The 19,703-nt window shown below is 41.2% G+C and overlaps 1 protein-coding gene across 1 annotated transcript; it reads left to right on the plus strand.

Annotated features, from left to right (window-relative positions):
* The first annotated feature begins 587 nt into the window (after nucleotides 1–587).
* Nucleotides 588–16,449, plus strand: gfpt1 (glutamine--fructose-6-phosphate transaminase 1). The gene is made up of 19 exons (XM_080892901.1): nucleotides 588–721; nucleotides 2,707–2,814; nucleotides 3,522–3,629; nucleotides 3,763–3,888; nucleotides 3,972–4,030; nucleotides 4,116–4,250; nucleotides 4,338–4,399; nucleotides 4,584–4,663; nucleotides 4,749–4,857; nucleotides 4,962–5,125; nucleotides 6,743–6,838; nucleotides 7,098–7,195; nucleotides 7,397–7,517; nucleotides 7,792–7,949; nucleotides 10,728–10,842; nucleotides 12,698–12,825; nucleotides 12,926–13,093; nucleotides 13,491–13,652; nucleotides 14,626–16,449. Exons 1-19 carry the CDS (start codon nucleotides 715–717, stop codon nucleotides 14,668–14,670), a joined length of 2,049 nt encoding a protein of 682 aa, XP_080749027.1. The 5' UTR covers nucleotides 588–714; the 3' UTR covers nucleotides 14,671–16,449.
* Nucleotides 16,450–19,703: the final 3,254 nt, after the last annotated feature.

Here is a 19,703-nt window from a genome sequence, read left to right on the forward strand (position 1 = left end):
GACCAATATGGACAGGACTACAAATGAGTACGTCAGGGGGACAGCTCGAGTTGAGCAGTTGAAACACAAGAGGACGGATGGTTGATATACTGGACAAAGGTTGTTGAAGATGTAGCTGCCAGGCAAGAGGAGGACATGCAGAGGGTTGGTGCGGCATAAAAGGATACTACCAATAAGGTCAGATGATCCAGGGTGGTGACACATGAACAGAGCGACCAAAAGAAGGTAAAATAGAAAGTGGGTATTTTCCACAAAAATTATATAGACCATTTAAACTATGTAAGACCAAAAAACCATAAAAGGCAATTTTGCATATAAAAATTTTAAAAAGCATTGGTGGATTTCTACTGAGGGACGTTGTACCTCAGTAATTCTAAAATCGCCAGAGCATACACAGGCTTTTGGGCCTTTTTAGCAATATTTTCCTTCCACGGCCAGTAGAAAGCACAGGCCTTCCATTGTGGGCCGATGTTGACTCTAGCAGCAGCAGGATCTGCATGATGTTCCGGCTGCGAATCGCATCCTGATGCCACGTCAGAAATGCGTACGTCTGTAGGCGCAACCTGAATCGACAGATCTCCCGACCAATCAGAAGGCGCCATGGAAGAACGCGGTTGGCTATGATTCATAGGAACCATCGGGGGCGGAGCTTATTGACAGGCGTTCCCAGCTACCGACTTCAGAGTAGCTGTAACTGGCAGCAGAACTGTAGCCATGTGTGGTGAGTAGTGCATTTATTCTATATTTATACTAATAGGCGCTGAATGTGTGTGGTTCACGTTTCACCAGAATAGCTAGCTGAATAGTTATTCAGCTATTGCCATGTTAGTTTGAGGATAAATGCTGGAAATGAGCTAGGGGAGGCTAAAGTGAGTTTTGTATGGCCAACATGATGTTGCTAGCCAGCTAAATATAAACCGGTCTGTGTTTTTCCGTTTTACTCTGAAAGCTGCTTGATGTGGGATAACACGATCGAGCAGCAGAGTCGATATTTGAGTGCGACATTAAAATGGTAACCTGCTTTACGACGTTATTACCAGCCGAGTAAGTTTCCAGTAGCTAAATCTCTGTCTGTTACTGTGGATCTAGATGACTGTGACAGAGACCTTGGAAAACGAGTTAGGCTCGTTGTTATTATAAAAAATGAAAGTGTAACTAGATGATCTGTGTTCTTTGGGATAATACCATACCATACCATACCACCTTTATTTATAAAGCACTTTAACATATAAACCAGTGTCCACAAAATGCTGTACACATACAAATAGGATAAACAAAACATAAAATCAAATATGTTTTTTTAAGTCAAATTGAGTCAACCCCTTAAAAGAGTGCCAAAGGCTTTAGCAAATATTGTACTATATAATACTGGTGTATCGCTGTGAATTAACATCAGTCTTTCACTGTCTATATGACGTCAGTGGTCATAATCAGTTTGATGCTTTCTAATCCTGTCCTGTCTCCGCCGTCTCCATCTATCTCAGTCCTATGACTGATACCTGACATCTGTTTTCTCTCACTGTTATCACAATCAGAGCACTTCCATAACCAAGCCACCTTGCTATCAATATCTCTTGTCACAGTAAGGTGCCACTTTGCTTAGGTTAACCATTAAGCACTGATTATTTGCAGAAGGGTCCCTTTTGTCTCTCTTTACCCCTCAGTGTCCACCCCCATCACTTGCTTTTCTGAATGAATGCTCTGTTGAGCCAGGATGTCCACTGGTTAGTGTTTAGCCCTGTAACAGGGCTGCACTTTATGCCCACTCCTTTTGCCATTCATGGTGTCACTCCTTTCCTTTGTGTATTTGTTATTAGACTGGATGACAGATGTTTTAGGGAGGAAATTCTCATTATTTATGGAGGTTGCCAATAAAATGCTGAAATCTTGATTTACACTGGCCTGTTTCTGTATCGTAATGGTCTCTCACTTGGGTTAGTAATCACACACAAATAAATCTCAAGTCTTAGTGACAAGGTAAATATCTTAAAATGATTTACAGATGGGAAACAGAAACATCTCGCGTCTGATTTTTGTCATTCCTTTGACAATTCCCCTACCTCTGCTTTACGTAGGCAAGAGGTTATCTTAGGGAAACGGCAGGTCTATATATGTATACTTAATTGTCTTTAAACAGGTCTATCTTCCAAGAGATAACTATATCAGGTTTTCCAGTGCCTGTATGACTTGTTTCTCGTGTGTTACATTAGTTTGTCTGGCACTGAACTGTGAATAGCAGCAGATCGACAACTCCCAGTAATTCTTGGCCTGCTACACCAGGAAGGAGTCCAATTACGTTCTCTGTGGTTTCACCAGCCACCTTTTACGTAATCATTGTCATCATAAATAGTTTCGTTTTAAGATTTAAAATTGTTTTAAAAACAATTTCTAACTCAAAATGAATCCAAAGCTTGTTTAAAATAAAAACCAGCTGATGGGATAAATCCATGCAGCATACAGATTGTGAGATGTCCTTTGGCATCGGAAAAAACCTTTTAAATACTGTAATAGTGACTTCAGCCAACCTTCACCAAACCCACATGAATTAAACATCACTCCCAAATGTTACAGGGGTATTAGTCTGACAGGCATTTCAAGTGATCTGCCCTTCCAACTGCAAATAAAAAAATAAAAAAATCTCCTTTTGGTAGCACAAATTCTTTATAAAGAAAAGCTTTCTAAAACATTATTCCCTCCTTCCCCAAGGAATCTTTGCCTATCTCAACTACCACGTGCCAAGGACTCGCCGTGAAATCCTTGAGATCCTCCTTAAAGGTCTACGTCGTCTGGAGTACAGAGGCTATGATTCAGCTGGTAAGAAAAAGAGAGACTCATCACCAACAAGTTCTGCCTTTTTTTAAATTGTGTTTTGTTTTGTTTTTCTTGTGTTCAGACCTCCTCAGAGGTTACTCAAGAAATGCCAAAATGTTGTAATAGTTTGTTGGTCTCCAATGTAACATTAATGCAGCAACTGTCCTGAAAGTCACACTTGATTTTTTGTTTTTCAGTAATACATGCCAACACTAATGACTTGTGCCTGATTTATGCTTGCGTGTGGTTACGTGTTGATTAATGTGTGGTTGTGTCCCGGTGTTTTATATACGGTGCCAACAGATGCTGGGATTTTTGTTTTTCTCCTGGTTCCTCGCTCTTTGTTCTGCTCAGTTTTATGTTACATTATTATTATTATTTTGTTTTTTTGTTTTGTTTTTTTGTTTTCTGTGGAGGCAGTTATATTTATCCCTCTGGTTTTCCACTTCTTTGTACTTTCCCTCACATCCATTTTGGTAGTTTCAGCAATCTTCTTCAAGGAATCTGCTGTCTGACCTTGTATTTACACTATGATTATTTTTCCTTATACTGAGTAAATAATAGTTTTTTTTTCTTTCAGTTCTTCTCAGACATTGGACCAAAAAGAAGACTTTACTTACATAATAGTAATACCACCGTTATACCTAATACCTACGGCCTTGCCATCTTTATGATTCAGCTATTTCTAACTTTTTTAAAAATTTCATTAGGTGTTGGAATTGATGGGGGCAACAGCAAAGATTGGGAGGTCAACGCCAGATCTATCCAGCTGATCAAGCAGCGTGGAAAAGTGAAGGCCCTGGATGAGGAGATCCACAGTAAGCTGAGATTGTTGCTCGTTTAGAGAGAACTAATAGTTGACCGAATCCTCAATTTTCCTTCCTGCACGCTGTGGTGCAATTCGCATATTTAATGTCGTCTGTCTTGGGGGTGTGTTTGTTTGATTTATAGAACAGCAGGATATTGACCTGGATGTGGAGTTTGATGTCCACAGTGGCATTGCCCACACTCGCTGGGCCACTCACGGTGAGCCCAGCCCAGTCAACAGTCATCCACATAGATCTGACAAAAACAATGGTGAGTGATGTTTCAAGTTGGTACAGAAACAGCTAAATGTTTGATTCTGTGTTAAGTTTCTGACAGTCCTCTTTGGTTTGCAGAATTCATAGTCATTCACAATGGCATTATCACCAACTACAAAGACCTGAAGAAATTCCTGGTGAGCAGATGTTTTTCATTAATATTTCTTGATGTGTTTTCATTGTTCCGATTTGTAAAGCGAAATCATTTTCTCGTTTCTGTAGGAGAGCAAAGGTTATGAGTTCGAGTCAGAGACTGACACAGAGAGCATCGCCAAGTTGGTGAAGTACATGTATGACAACCGGGAGAGCGACGACATCAGTTTCGCCACGCTGGTTGAACGTGTGACTCAGCAGCTGGTAAGGACTTGCTAATGTACACCAAAGATGCAAAAGCAATCAGACAGTAAAAAGATCTGACTTCCTGTTTGACCTGCTGCCTTGCAGGAAGGAGCTTTTGCACTGGTCTTCAAGAGTGTCCACTATCCCGGCGAGGTGGTTGGTACAAGGTAAACTCACACACTGATGGCTGATCTTAAATCTCCTAAAGTGACGTCTAAGACGGGTCAAAATGTATACAATACATTTTGAAGTCTGACAGTATAAGAAACCTTTCTGCGATGCATTTAGACCATATACTGGTAAAATATCAGGATGTGGTTTAAAATGAATATTTTCTTGTGGTTTATACAGGAGGGGAGGTCCTCTGCTGATTGGAGTGCGCAGTGATCACAAGCTGTCCAGCGATCATATTCCTGTGCTCTACCGCTCATGTAGTTATAGTTTCTCTTTCTAGTCAAATGTATCCAAATGTGGCTGGATGAAATTGCCTGAGGCCTGTTTTCTTTTACATCCCAGCTACTAAAGACAAGAAGAGCTGCAGCACCCTACCCAGGACAGACCAGGACACCTGCCTGTTTCCAGTAGATGAAAAAGCGGTGGAGTACTATTTTGCATCTGATGCGAGGTAAGCAGATACTGTTAGAGTGCACAACGATGTTCTTTATATGCCTGCTTTATGCGTGTATCAAAAATCAAACGTTTGATGTGGTTTCTGATCTGTCACGACAGCGCGGTGATCGAGCACACAAACCGGGTGATCTTCCTCGAGGACGACGACGTAGCCGCCGTGATGGATGGCCGGCTGTCGATTCACAGGATAAAGCGCACAGCTGGAGACTACCCAGCCCGTGCCATCCAGACCCTGCAGATGGAACTACAGCAGATCATGATGGGTGAGTGGAGGGACGAATTCTCTTCACAACATGCATTCCTTTCCCACACTAATGGTCAATAAATCATTTATAGTGTGCCATTAATTTAGTCTCAAATCCTGTTATTATCCTGCAAGTCATAATCGATGACCAGCTGCTTACATAGTTTGGCTTGCTTTTAACGGTTTGCCCTGAGGTTGTTCTTGTTATCATCCAAGTCGTTACACTCTTGCTAGATTAGCAGCGCCACCAGAGAAACCACTGTTGGTAAAACAAACCACTTTGCTTTAAGATGTTATTACTCCCATCTTCCCTTCTTGACCCGAGTTGAAATATTATGCTAGGTTTGTAGTAAGACAGCTGTTTCCTTCTTTTTCAACATTTTACTGCAGCCCCAGGATTTGAACTCAAACAAATCCTGGGGCTGGATTTGTTAAAGCTAAATTTAAATTTTAGCTTTAATGTGAAGCCATTAATATCCTATGTATAGCACAATGTGCAATTTGTGGCTTTTTAAAAAAAAGTACAGTTCCCCTTACTAATGCTTAGACAAATGCACCCAATAAAAAGCATTTCTCAGTGTTTAATTGTTGTTAAAGAAAAACAATTATTTTCCCAAGTCACCAAAGTTAAAGCGTTCACTTATGGGAATTAGGACACATTTTTATTATTGCATTATTTTCCCTTTTTTCGTGTACAAAATCATAATAAAAACCCCACAATCATGTAAGTTTATTCTTGGGACAGTTTTTCATGCAAAACAGACCTTTACGCATATCGACTCCAGGTCTGTAAGAATCTGACAAATCTATAATCAGTCAGGATTAAATTGCTTCCCAGGGCTGTTAGGTAATCCTTACTGACTTTATATTTGTCAGACCCTGATTAGGACTTGGAGTCGATGTGCATAAGGTCTGTTTTGCATGCAAAATTGCACCAAGAATCAACTTGTTACATGCACTTAATCAGTTATTGGACTTTTGGAATTGAAGTATTTCATCTATCCTGCTGCTGTGTCCTTAAATGAGGAACATGAGTCTAAGAAGTTTGCTCAGTATGAACACAGCTAAAAAAAAGGAGATTAAATCTCATGGTTACTGTCTATATTTTCTTTTTTCTTCATTTTCACTGACTTTTCCTCAGCAGTCCAGCAGAGGGCAGAGGTGAGCCGGTGTTGGCTGCACTCGACATTCCTTTGTGGTCCTGTCATTACTCAGCCTCTCTCCTCTCATTTCCTAGTTTTTTCTTCTTCTGCTGAATAACCTAATTCGAATGACCCAAATTGCTCTCAAAGTACGTTTTATTTCATTTGAGGCATGACTCATGCTATGGCTCCAAATATCTTAATAGAGAAAGAAAGTTTACCCAATAAGTACTCTCATTTCCAGGAAGGCCTGATTGTCAATAAAACACAGTGAGGACGTTTGTTTTTGCTCCTTCAGGAGGCTGTGGTTTGCATTCTCGGACACTTAATACATGTAAACAAAACCTCTCTCGTTCGGTTGAGTTCATGTGGGTTTTATGGGGCTTATAAAAAGTCTATCACTGAGTGCTTAACTGGTATTTACCTTTTCTTCTTTTCTTTTTTTTTGACTAATTCTGGAAATGTTCCCGTGATATCTGATCCTCATTTTACAGGCAACTACAGCTCTTTCATGCAGAAGGAGATCTTTGAGCAGCCAGAGTCTGTTGTTAACACCATGAGAGGGAGAGTCAACTTTGACAACAACACAGGTTGGAGCACTGCCTTATTATTATATTTACCAAGACAAGAAATGACAATTCCTCAAAAATGTCAATCTTTGGCTTTCACTGTAGTCTTTAGCGTCAAGTAATTTAGTTTTGCATGTGCAACTACCTTTAGTTCATTATAATAAGGATCAAGGACGCCCTATAAAAGTTTTACAGCTATAAGTACATTTTTTAAGTGTAAAATGTCCCATCTCTCCTGTGGGGTGTTTGTGGTCTTTGAGCAGTTTGTTGTGCTTTTCAGTGACACTGGGTGGACTTAAGGATCACATCAAAGAGATTCAGAGGTGTCGCCGACTTATCCTCATTGCTTGTGGCACCAGCTATCATGCAGGAGTAGCAGTGAGTAGTCTTTTGTTTAACCACCTTTTGTTCTTTGGTGCAAAGTCCCGTCAGAAAAATAATCAAACTGAATCCAAGAGGAAAATATGACAGGAAATATGACACCTGTGTTGTGGTATGAGCTTCGTGTCCTGCCACACTCTATGCTCTGTGCACAGCTGGCACGTTTTCACAAATCGATGCTGTTGTTTTTTTTCCCAGACCCGCCAGGTGCTGGAGGAGCTGACCGAGCTGCCTGTCATGGTGGAGCTGGCCAGCGACTTCCTGGACAGGAACACGCCTGTTTTCCGAGACGATGTCTGCTTCTTTATCAGCCAGTCAGGTGTGGAGACCAGTGCCATCTGGACTTGATCTGTGGCACATTCCCCATTTGTATTCCACTTTCTATTTGGGGGCTCTTCTTAATTTATCTTTCTATGTGCTCAACTTTTTCAAAATGCTGAGTCAAAGTTTTTGAAACCTGTGGATTATTTTTTTCTGTAAAGCTGTCTTAAATCAGACTAGTTTATGGTGCAAAAGTCAGTAAATCAGTTTTATTGTGTGAATTGTTACGTTCCATAAACGGGTTGTGTTTTCCATTTCTGCCGACCCCGCAGGGGAGACCGCTGACAGCCTCATGGCCCTGCGCTACTGTAAGGAGAGGGGGGCTCTGACTGTGGGCGTCACTAACACAGTGGGCAGCTCCATCTCGAGGGAGACTGACTGTGGCGTCCACATCAACGCCGGGCCAGAGATCGGAGTAGCGAGCACCAAGGTATACCATGGCAACCGTGGCTCTAATTAACTCTGCGGTTTTTATGAGTGCAGCTTTTATGCGCCGTGGAAGTGGAAAACCACAACATGCATTTATTGTGTCACTGGAGATTGAAAGGATACTTCTTACATTAACCTCTTGAGGTTAGGTTATATTATGCTACACAGCATTACCAAAATTACTGTTATTATTATCTTGCTATCTTTGAAATGGCTACTTTAAACACAGGGACCAGGTCTGTGACTACCCGCTGTCAGTTGCCTCCTTCATAGCAACTTATATAAAGAGTGATAAAATGGTGATAAGACAGAGTCAGTCTGTAATCATTTTGAGGGGTGAATGGGGCCAAGTTGCCAATTACATGCAATCTGTGTGTGATAAATCAACCAAAATAGAAAATCTGTTGCCTTTTACATACAAATAAATTCACATTAACTGCATGCATTTAGCCAGAACCTCATAGATTTTGAAGAGAAAGTCAGAAGTTGCTCCACAAATATCGGCATAGTTGCTGTTGGATGACGATTTCACTGCATAATGAGACAGGGGCTCAGGAATCTTATATAGCGATATAACCAGTTGAGTGGACTCCGCCTTTCAAATGTTCACCAATGTGTCTGACGGTGATTGCAGTCAGTTGGAGCTGGAGACAGGTTGCCAAACAACTTGCAACCAGTTGCAGGCTCCAAATTTTTATTTATTTATTTTTTTTAAATCAGTTCACTGGGCAGCAACCAAGTTTCCAGCCATAGAGTTTTCCTACTCATTCTATTTAAACTCCAGTGAGACTGAGTCATTAGTGATGAAGATGAATGTACTGCTGGGTGTGTTTTCACCTTGTTGTGGCAGGCTTGGATGTGGATGATTGAAAACAGCACATTCCCTTGGAGTTGAAGTGAATGCTTATTGCTCCATTTAAAAAAGCAATCTACTAATTTTTCTGCTTTTGTCTATGACAATATTTTCAGAGGCAACACACCAAATGAATTTGTTACGTTCAAGTTAGAAATATAGCGCATGATTTCTTTGATTTGTTGTAACTGAGCCTTTGATGCTTAGCTAAAGTACTGTACACCAGTTAATTGCAACATCTCATAAATGAACTCGACGCTCGCTGACTCTGAATGAAACCCAGATGAAAACTCCATTGCAATTCTGGTCCCGCCTTTTGGAAGTTGATGTGGTCCTCCACCGTTATCCCAGAGGGAGTTAAAGAAGCCTGATTTTCTCATCTCAGCTCATGTAAACCTTGGACACTTGGTTTCATGCCCCTCCCACCCCCTCACCGAAAGCATTTGCCAGCTGGGATTTGAGCAGAGGAGTTGAAGCCCCTGCTCTTTCTAGGGAGCATAGAGAGAGAGAGTTAGGAAAAGTGGAGCAGGTCCTTCCCTGCCCCAGCTCTTGGCTCAGTGACTCTTGTGTTGCTCCAAAGTCCCAGAGCACGCCTCAGAGACGCCATCATTTACTGCTCGGCTGGCAGGGCCACACACCCACACCCACCTCAACCGAATGTTGCACATTAACAACCAAGCTTATCAAAACACTGACTTGGTTTGCAACTAATCACATGCTGAATCATCCCAAATTCATATATTTGGTCTCAATTTTCTGCTTTTTCATGCTCGTAGGATTTTTTTTAAACTTTAAATGAGGGAATTTCCAATTCCTTTGTTCATATTCAAGATTCATGGCATAAATTAGCACTAAAAGACAAAACACTTTGATGCTATCATGAGGCAGATCCTTCTGGCAGGTCAGCCGACAGTAAATGAGAGAAGACTGCTTTTGAATTACATAACTCTTTCCACTGGGAATTTACAGGATTACAAAGTTTGTTTTCTAGATCACAGCTGTTGTGTTTTCTTTATGTTTCAGCTGTGTATGCATGCATGCTCACATTTGCAGGGTCAAAGTTGGCACATTGTGCATCAGGAAAGCACTGACAAGTTTGAAAGTATGAATATGGAAGAGATCAACGGTTGAATATGTGGGTTAAATATGTTGCCACAGCTCTGAAGGACTACGATTTGTGTGTTGTTGTGAAGAAAAAAGAAACGGTGTGTAAAGGTTTTACAGCTATTTTCTTGGCCCTGCACATTGGCATTTCTGAGTCCAGAGAGTCTTGTGAATTGACTTGGCTTCTCTCAGACTCTGATTGAATCTCCTAAATGAGCATGGAAGACCTCCAAACGTGCTTGGAGATGAAGGAAGGAGAGGGTGCGGGCGGCGATGACGGCAGGCACAGTCTCAGATGTGTTGAGGTTATAAGAAGCGACATTTCCAGAAGGATCAGACATCATCTGTGGTATATGTGGCTACAAAGGTTTTTAGGATGAGCAGCACTAACTTAACTGCGTGTGTTTTTTTTGTTTTTTTTATAATGCTGCTTGATGTGTATGAAAACCCACCTCTCCATATTTCATCTGGTGCAGATTATAAACTGGAGACCAAATTTGCAATCAAAACAAAGCGAAAAAGAAGGACATGGCTTCATAATCTGTACCGAAAGGCTCAAGTCGTGATCTGGTCGCTGCTTCGTTGGTTCGATATTGAGCTGCAAAATAGGAAATCTACCATTCCCTCTAGAAATGAGGTCACAAGCAAGCAAGCTTTGACTGTGCAGTGGTGGCGGTCCACTTTGTGACCTTCATACAAATAGTTAGGGAGCAGTTGTTTTCTTTATTAGTCAGAGTAGAGACAGACAAAGAAACCGCATCTTAGCAATTGTGTTACAGTTAATAAATATTCTACTTTCTCTGTTGTGTTTTTCGTCTTCAGGCCTACACCAGTCAGTTTGTGGCCTTGATCATGTTTGCCCTCCTGATGTGCGATGACAGGATTTCAGTGCAGCCCAGGCGCCGTGAGATAATCCAGGGCCTAAGAGTGCTTCCAGGTAAGTCACACCACATGTGTTGTAATTCAGCCAGAGAAGTCTTGATCATATGTGAAGTTTAAACTAGAGATGGCACGATACCACTTTTTTATGTCCGATACCGATACCGATATCATAAATTTGGATATCTGCCGATACCGATATGAATCCGATATAGTGTTTTTTAATCAACAAAACTGTTTTTTAAAATATCTTGCTGCATTTTGCAAGTCTGCAAGTTCATACTCAAGTTTAAAACAACAACTACACTAAAGCTATTCTGTTATACCTGTATACAAAAAAAATATTTCATAGTTCAGCAATACTGATCAATCTAATAAACTTAGACCTACACCATCCTCCCTATTCTGGTATTTTAAAGAGTACTTAGCGTAAATATTAAGCAACCTAACTAATAGGGTTCCAACTCCCAGCAACAACAAAAAGAAATAAATAAAAAATAGGGAACCACCCCTCACGCTCCACCTCATGATGCTTAATCAACGTAATCAACCTTAATTTGATGCAGTGTGAAAAAAAATGCACAGAAATCAATTATTTTTCAAGAAATATTAAATAGATTCAACATCTTTCTTCAACAAAATTGCAGACTGCACAGATGGTACCTTCCCAAAGGAAAATGTACTATAGCTTACTAGGGTATATATTAGACTTAATAGTCACTATATACAGTAATTGACTTCTATTCATTTTACATCAAATTAAAACTTTGGGTGTCAGATAATTATTTATTAAAAGCTAGACATTTTAAATGAGAATAAGAAAGAAAAGTATGTCTTTGTGCCCCCTTTTCCCAGTTAATGCCCTATCGGCCCCCCTGGCTAAACTTTGCTAGATCCGCCCCTGCACAGTTACCAGCCGTCAGCTACGTAGAAAAAGATCCTGGTGTAGAAAGTAATATTAAATAAATTGTAACAACAGCTTATCAAGCTTAAACGTGCTGCTGTTGTTCAGCCGCTGGTTTCCTCTTTCTGGCGCAAAATGGGCCAAAAGCAAACTAGAGAGACGGACTGCGACAGAAAAGCCGATCAGCTGATCATTTAAGCAGTTTCACGATTGAAGTAGCAGCCGGAGAGCGAGAGGCAGTCGCTCGTTAAGCTTAACGTGGGAATGCTTTACAAACATTCAGAGATGGACTTACACACTTGCTTTACTTCTCTCGGGGATAACTTTGTCGGAGATGAAATGCCAGGTTGCTAGCGAAGCTCCAAATGCTATCCAGACCACCGACAGGTCCCGCATGCCACAGCTGCTCTATCACGTGATGCATACTGCTCCGACGTTCTGAGGCGAGTTACGGCGTGTTGCAAGTTTTGTGAGGTGCTTTCGTGATATTTAATGGATCGGATTACATTTTTTATTTTTCTCCGATATCCGATCCAGTAATTTAGGTCAGTATCGGACCGATACCGATACGTAATATCGGATCGGTCCATCTCTAGTTTAAACACAAAAAGACTGGAAAAACTAGCTCTCAGACCCAAGATCAAGCACATCCACAGCCTGTTTTAGTTTTGTTTTTGTTGGTGTTTTTTTTTTTTTTTTAAATCCTCTTAGAGGACAAACTTAAACGGCAACAAAAGGATCAGAAGACGAGAGAGAGCGGGAAGGGGGGCAGACGGATGAATAGCTTTAGATTTTGGCGTTGGGCTCTTGCATGACTCTGTGAATCTAAAGCACATGATAGCATGTCCCCAATAGTAACCTAATAAGGAATGTCTGGCTTGTCTGCCACTCCCTGCCCAACATTAGAAGCTGAGTCTAGGTTCATGTTGCTGCAATATTTTTTTCATATTTTGTCTCTGCCAGTCAGCCTCTTGAAACAAGAAAAAAAATGTGTGTGTGTGTGTGTTAGATCTGATTAAGGAGGTCCTCAGTTTGGATGATGAAATCCAGAAGCTGGCAACAGAGCTGTACCAGCAGAAGAGTGTGCTCATCATGGGCAGAGGCTACCATTACGCTACCTGCTTGGAGGGAGCACTGGTGAGCACATGCGAGTTTATCATCTGACAGCTTGATTGTTAATTTCAGCGTAGGCTTGTATTTATCTAAAGTCTGGATGTTTTTTTTCATTCCCCTGCAGAAAATCAAGGAAATCACGTACATGCATTCAGAGGGTATCCTGGCAGGAGAGCTGAAACACGGCCCGCTGGCCCTGGTGGATAAACTCATGCCGGTGATCATGATCATAATGAGAGACCACACTTATGTCAAGTGTCAGAATGCCCTGCAGCAAGTTGTTGCTCGCCAGGTAAGAATCGCACATGGCGCATGTTTTGTGATCAGCCTTATTGTAATGTCGGTGTGTTGGTTTATTTTATAATCCAGTCACAAGTGATCAGCCCAGATTGTTTAGTTGCCTGAAATGCTCAAACAAACTCTGACAAATAAAAACTAAATGTGACACTTTACAGTGTTTATTATATCGTGGAAAATGACTAAGTGAGTTTATTTGAATCCATTTAAGTTTTTTCCTTTCTGAAAACTGTTTGCATCATAACTCATTAAGTTCAAACCCCGAAAGTATGTTGACCACTGCGTCACCTCTGGCCCTTCAACTCAGTCGGTGAAAGGGGAGAGGTTGATTCAGCGCATCTCCATCATTGTGCAGTAAACACACTATATTCATCTCTTTGTTTCATTTACAGGGTCGTCCTATTGTGATCTGCGACAAGGACGATCACGAAACCATCAAAAACTCCAGCCGCACCATCAAAGTGCCTCACTGTTTGGACTGCCTGCAGGGCATCCTGAGCGTCATCCCTCTGCAGCTGCTGTCCTTCCACCTGGCTGTCCTCAGAGGCTACGATGTAAGTGCTTTCCCTTCAGGATCAGCAACAACTCTCAATCCAGCATGCTTCTTAATTCAAACATTTCTTGGAGATACCATTTTCCCAAGTGATTTCCACTCTTACAGTCATCATCAGTATACCTGTGTTTACAGGTGTAGTAAGAGTATGATTGTGTAAAATACGTCGATGATTCATTTCAGGACATAAAAGAAGACAGTTGTGCAAAAGATTCTGGAGCACAATATAAATGAGATATTCTGTTATTATTAGCCTGTCACTGATCATCTAGCGCTGTCGCTCAGGACTGCTTTGTAAGCAGAAACACTGCCAGAATAAACGTGCAGTGTTTATATCTGTAAATCAGCATGTCCCCAACTCGCTTGAAAATGTAACCTACTTTGTGAACGATGTAAACTGGCAAACTTGGTGGTGAAGGTGATGACGATGTGGTTAGCTGCCACACTGAAAGAATTATAGTGAAATGTAAATAACCTCCATCTGTGCGCGAATTCCGACCTGCGATTGTTTCATTTATTGGCAAAGCCCACAAGCTGTTACTGATGTTTGTGCTGGTGCTGCAGAACTGACTTAGATGTGTTGTCCCCTTGATTTCCTGTTTTTGAGGAATTTTAAAGGTCAAAGTGAGCAGCTTAACTCAAAGTCAGCATCTAGTCAGTTTTTCAGAGCATTTCAGAGAAACGTCCTGGCCGTGCAGCTCTGTAGAACAAACAGCTCCACCACACGCATGCCCTGTGTTTTATGTAATTTTGTCCGAGGGGAGGAGAAGCGCTCTGGACAGGACATGTGTGATAATTACAAGAGCAGTTCTTCCAAACCGCCATATCTCTGGCTCGCAGATTAAAGTATGTTTTTGTTAAGATTTGTATAAATCATACTCGGGTGTTTTGACAGCAGCATTTAGTCAACAGCAGCAACAGTGTCCTTTTCATCTGCAAGGCTATTGATTGTCTGCTCCTCTGTTTAAACGCAGGTGGACTGTCCAAGAAACCTGGCCAAGTCCGTGACAGTAGAGTGAGCCGCACCATTCATCACTAACAACAAAAGCTTGGCATAGACACACATTCAAGCACAGACCCCAAAGGAAGCGTCTGTGTGAAGTAAACCATCAGAAGATGACGTCCTGTCCTGTGTCTTGTGTGTCGTGGCTCTTTTTTTTTTCTTCTTTTTTTTATGCAGTCTTTCAGTAATCGCTCTTGTATCTCACTGTTGTGTATTATCACAGTGTTGCATTGTTTCTTTTATCAGAAAGCTTTGACAACATTTGTTTTTTCTTTGTTGTTGCCGGTGGCAAGGAATGGGTTGGGAATGACATATAACGTGCATATCACTTTTTCGGGGGTGAACCTGTATCAACCTTCGCTGGCCATTTATGGGCATGCCTTCCATGTTTATCTGTTGCTGATTGGGCTCTCTGGAAGCTGATGTTAAAGCTGACAGTAGTTTACGCTTTAAAGACCTCACTGGCTCATTTTCTCTTTTAGTGCAATGATTTGTAGTTTAGTTGGGATTTTTTTTCCTTGGCAGCTAATCATTCAAAGTGTCTTTACTCCACTGTTGAAGTAAACCACAGTCTTGAATCATTCCAAGCCACAGGTCATCGCTTCTTCATAATTGCAGTGTGGTTTTGATACACTTTCCCCTCTTGGATTTTCTTCTGAGGACACGCAGCAAAGAGCAGCATCAAATGTCCGATCAGAAAAAGTTTGTGAATACTATCATAAATCTTCTAATGTTGCTGTGTGTAAGCCCAGGAATTCGGTTTTTTAAACTCTGGTTTTGGTCCACTCAGTTAATGAGAGGAACCACCTACACCAGAGTCTGAGACGTCGCTCGTTCACTCTTTCCTATTTTTCTCGACACGATCCTGTTACTGTAAACGCTCTCTGGGTGCAGTTTAGCGTTTCATTCTCGTGTGGGACTTTTCGCATAAAGGTTTCTTTTTATCAATAAAATGAAGTAATGCAATTGAGATAAAGTTGCAAACCTGAAGTAGAGGCAGTCGCCAGCCCACACCTTGCCACCGTCATTTTGCAATCTTGGGACCATTTGTAGCTTTTCTTCTTTCTTTTTTTTTTCGTCCTCTTGTTACATTTGTTTGTTAATTGGTTTTTTGGAAGGAATTTTATATTATTGAAGTTACTCTTTCATTTAAAATGTTAATGTTACTGTCATCTGAAATGTCAAACCAAAAATCTGTCTCTGGTGGCTTTGGCAATCATAAACCAAATCTCTTTTTTTCGGTTTCACTGTTGCTTTTGTAGCCAAACATGAACTGATTTTGCAGATCGTATGCTATGAAGTTATTCTGAGGCCCTGAGGGCACGTATACACACAGTCGCTTGGCAGCATGTCATACTGTAGACGTTGACTTTGGTCAGAAGCCAAATGCCAAGCTGTGTGTCTGTGATCCCAGGTGTCTTTTAAATTCAGAAGCCAAGAAAAAAAGTGACATTGCATGCACACACACACACACAGTTATGCAGTAGAGAAAGAATAGGAGCAGCTTTTTTTTAAGCCTGCATTCTTTAAGTTTAAAGATATTTATCTTGCATTTACAATCAAGCCTTAACTTGGACTTCATTTTCCCCCCTTGAGCCTTTTCTGAGCCAGTGAAATGTTGTTACAGGTACTTTTGTAACCCACACTCGAAACACTTTTTGATTTACTGACTGGATGTATTGATCAAGGATGCTGCAGTGGATCCTAGCACCATCTGTTGGGTTACAGAGGGAGTGGGAGTACTATTTATTAGTGGAACTGATGCAATAAAGTGTCACGTACGTATCTTTTAAAAGTGTCTGGGAGTTATTGGATTGAGGATGTGTGCGCTTGTGGATTTACATGACCTAAAATACTGACAGTGATAACAAAAGGTGTCTGTACGATTTTTATTCCAATAAATACGCTGTAGAAATTCAGGCACATTTGGACTTGTCATTAAAATAACGTGTTTAGTTCAGGTGATAGATTGCACAAAGAGTTGAGGTACTGGAGGTATTTAGGGGTAGCTCAAAGTAACGATACGCCGCCGCTGGTGCCAAACTCCAGGAAGACGGACACTATCGGTCTGATGCTCTCACGTAGAGCTGTCACAGTGGAGACGCAGCGTCTGAGGTTGCTCCACAGACAAGGCAGGAGTGAAACTGCCACTTGAACGAGAGCAAAGGACATCAAACACAGAGATAGTGAGAAGCGGCAGAGCGCGGGCAGCACAAGCAGCACTGCCTTGATTGGCTTTAAGGGCTCTGCAGATCTCCTTCCTCCACAGCCACTCGGAGGGCAGCTGTAATTTCTCAAGGTGTGCGATGGAGGCCAGGTGGAGCAGCAGCTTGAGCATGCATGTTGGTCCAAGTCTTCACGTGCCAGGAGCACACCTGCTAGCGTCTGCCTGATGAACGTGTTCAGTTTCAGCAAGACTGAGAGGTAAAGAGTCAAGCTCCTGGTGAAAGCAAGTGCAGCTCTCAGAAGGATTTCATTGCAGAAACTAACCACAACGGCGGCCTCACACGCAGCTGTGGAGTAATTATGGAAAGTAACCACGGCTTTCAGCAGTAACAGCCTCCATTGTCCGAGCATGGGGAGCGTCCTGGGCAGTTTCTCATCTATAAAGAGCATCGTGTGAAGCAGGTAACATCCTCTGTGTAGGAGCCAGACTTTGCTAGTTCTTATAAATCAAAGCGTCACTGCAGCTTTTATCAGTGGGGCTGAATAAGTGTTAGCAGCTGTTGTGACTTTAATTGCAGACAGCTTGGTGTCGTAAGGAGAACGGATTTTCTCTGCTGCAGGCCTCTTGTTAGAGGGGCAGGAATTAGGTGTTATCACAGGAAATGCGCATCTCTAACCATGAACATTAACCATGATTCCTCTATGCCTAAACGTCCTGAAAAACCAAAAGCAGAAACCTGAGTTTCTGTAACTGTAGTCGTTTATACGATCTTGTCAAGACTTGATATTGTGTTTATCTTTTCTTAAAAGTTTAGCATCTTCTGCATAATAAGGGCAGGGGAGCAATCAGCAGGTTCACCCGGTATCTAGATGTTTCCTGACGGCGCCAAGTCAAAGTGCAATAAACAGCTGTGTCCTCTTTATCTTCTTTTAGGTTAGGTCTCCTTGTTTATCAGCAGTTGGATCTTTTTAAGTTGCTATTTAAAATCCAACTACTGTGGACTACCAGAAACATCATGTTTGATCACCAAATGAACAAACCTAATGATGTAATTGTTCAAATCTGCTTCATTAGGGTTAGTCAGTTTGAGCCAGCAGCAGTGAACATTAAACCTGAAGCGTCAGTTAAAATGCTGGTAATTTTATTTTGAAAATCTAATGAATATTCAGTTACATTTACATGTTTACTGTCTGGCAATTCATGGCTGCTTTTGATAACCATCAAACATTTTCTACCAAATGATTTACAAGAACCCATTTTACATTCTGCTGTTTGTATTCTAATGAGATGCTTGTATTTGAAGACATTAGACTGATTTTTATTTTATTTTTTTCCAGATTGTAGTCCTTGTAAACTTTAGACGTGGCTGTGCAGAAAGGTCTCAGTAGATCAATTGTTTCTGAGTTATTCAGTCGAGCCCATCTGACACCAACAACCCTTCCACATACAAAATCACTGAAACCACCTCTCTTCTTCATTCTGGTGCTCTGTTTGGGCTACACCAGGTCGTCTTAACCATGTCTAAATGCCTAAATGCACAGAGTTGCTGCTATGTGAACGCCTGATTAGATATTTGTGTTAACGAGCAGTTGAACAGGTGTACCTAACAAAGTGGCCAATGAGTTTATGTGATTTACTTTAGAAACAGAGGTTAGCAACAGCAACAAAGTTTAAAATTTGCCCGAAATTCTACTATAAAATCTGCCCTTTGATTTGATTCTGTCCTCTTTGTTATTCCCAGATCATCATGATGTCATCACCCTCGACAGGCTTTTTCATTTCTGCAGCCCATGCATATTTCCTGAGGATTAGATTGTTTCAAATATTTTCCAAGATGGCTCCCCTATTCGTGTTGTAACATAATGCAATATATTAACATCTTGAATGAGTTTGCTGCACATGAAGTATTCTCTTCTCTGTTTTTCTGTCACAAGGAATGAGTAAGGGCCTGCAGACATTCACGCAGTGGTAATGTCAGTAGGTAAATGAGAACAGAACAGCTGTACATTTAGTTTGGGAGGTACAGAATATTGTTTAAAGGAGCCCTGTGGATAAAAAGTGACTTGAGGGAATATCCAGCTAAATGCATTAAAGGCTTTACAGACTCTTGATGAAAGCATACACAGTAAACATGTGGATCAGTTGCTGCTTTTGCTGCCCGGAAGTAAAACAGAATGTTTTTCAAATTAGCATCTGAAGAAAAGAATAAGAAGACGGAGTCAGATTTTATGTAGCTAAACTGCTTCCTTGCTTTTTAAATGAATCACACACCAGTCTGTGTTTACTGTACAGTACTGACGGGATTGCTAACCGTGACGTGATGAGAGTAAAAGCTTCATATCAACATCCACGAAATGGCTTCCATCGTATTTTATTCTCAGAGGAATTAAAGACTTTCTGCAAAAAAAGTAAAACAAGATTGTTTACTGACTCATCAATGTACAGCACACATATAACTGAGCACGCTTATTTGCATTAATAATGTACAACTTTTTTTGAAGCCGTAGGTGGACGAGTAAGACGATGTGCAAAGCTTTTCCCTGATTCCCAGAGTTACCCTCATCTTAACAGACAGATCCTATGCAGCGCTTACCTACAGCTGTAATTACAGTCATCTTGGTCAGGTCAGTTCCAGCCATACATCTGGTAAAGCCAAATTTACTGTTTACACCAATGAGCACAGAAAACGGGCCAGACATGGCTCACATTAGGTTGGATGAAAATAGTTTGCGAGTCAGGAGTTGAACACTGGAAGTTCAGATACATTGCATTGCTGTTTCAGTACACTTACTGTCCATGCCGTCATCACCGATGATTGTCTTTCTTTCCCCAAAATGAAGAGTGTGGTCTACACAAGTACAAAGTAAAAAATGAAAGTATTT

Source organism: Rhamphochromis sp. 'chilingali', assembly GCF_963969265.1.
Source record: "Rhamphochromis sp. 'chilingali' genome assembly, chromosome: 10".
Taxonomy (NCBI): domain Eukaryota; kingdom Metazoa; phylum Chordata; class Actinopteri; order Cichliformes; family Cichlidae; genus Rhamphochromis; species Rhamphochromis sp. 'chilingali'.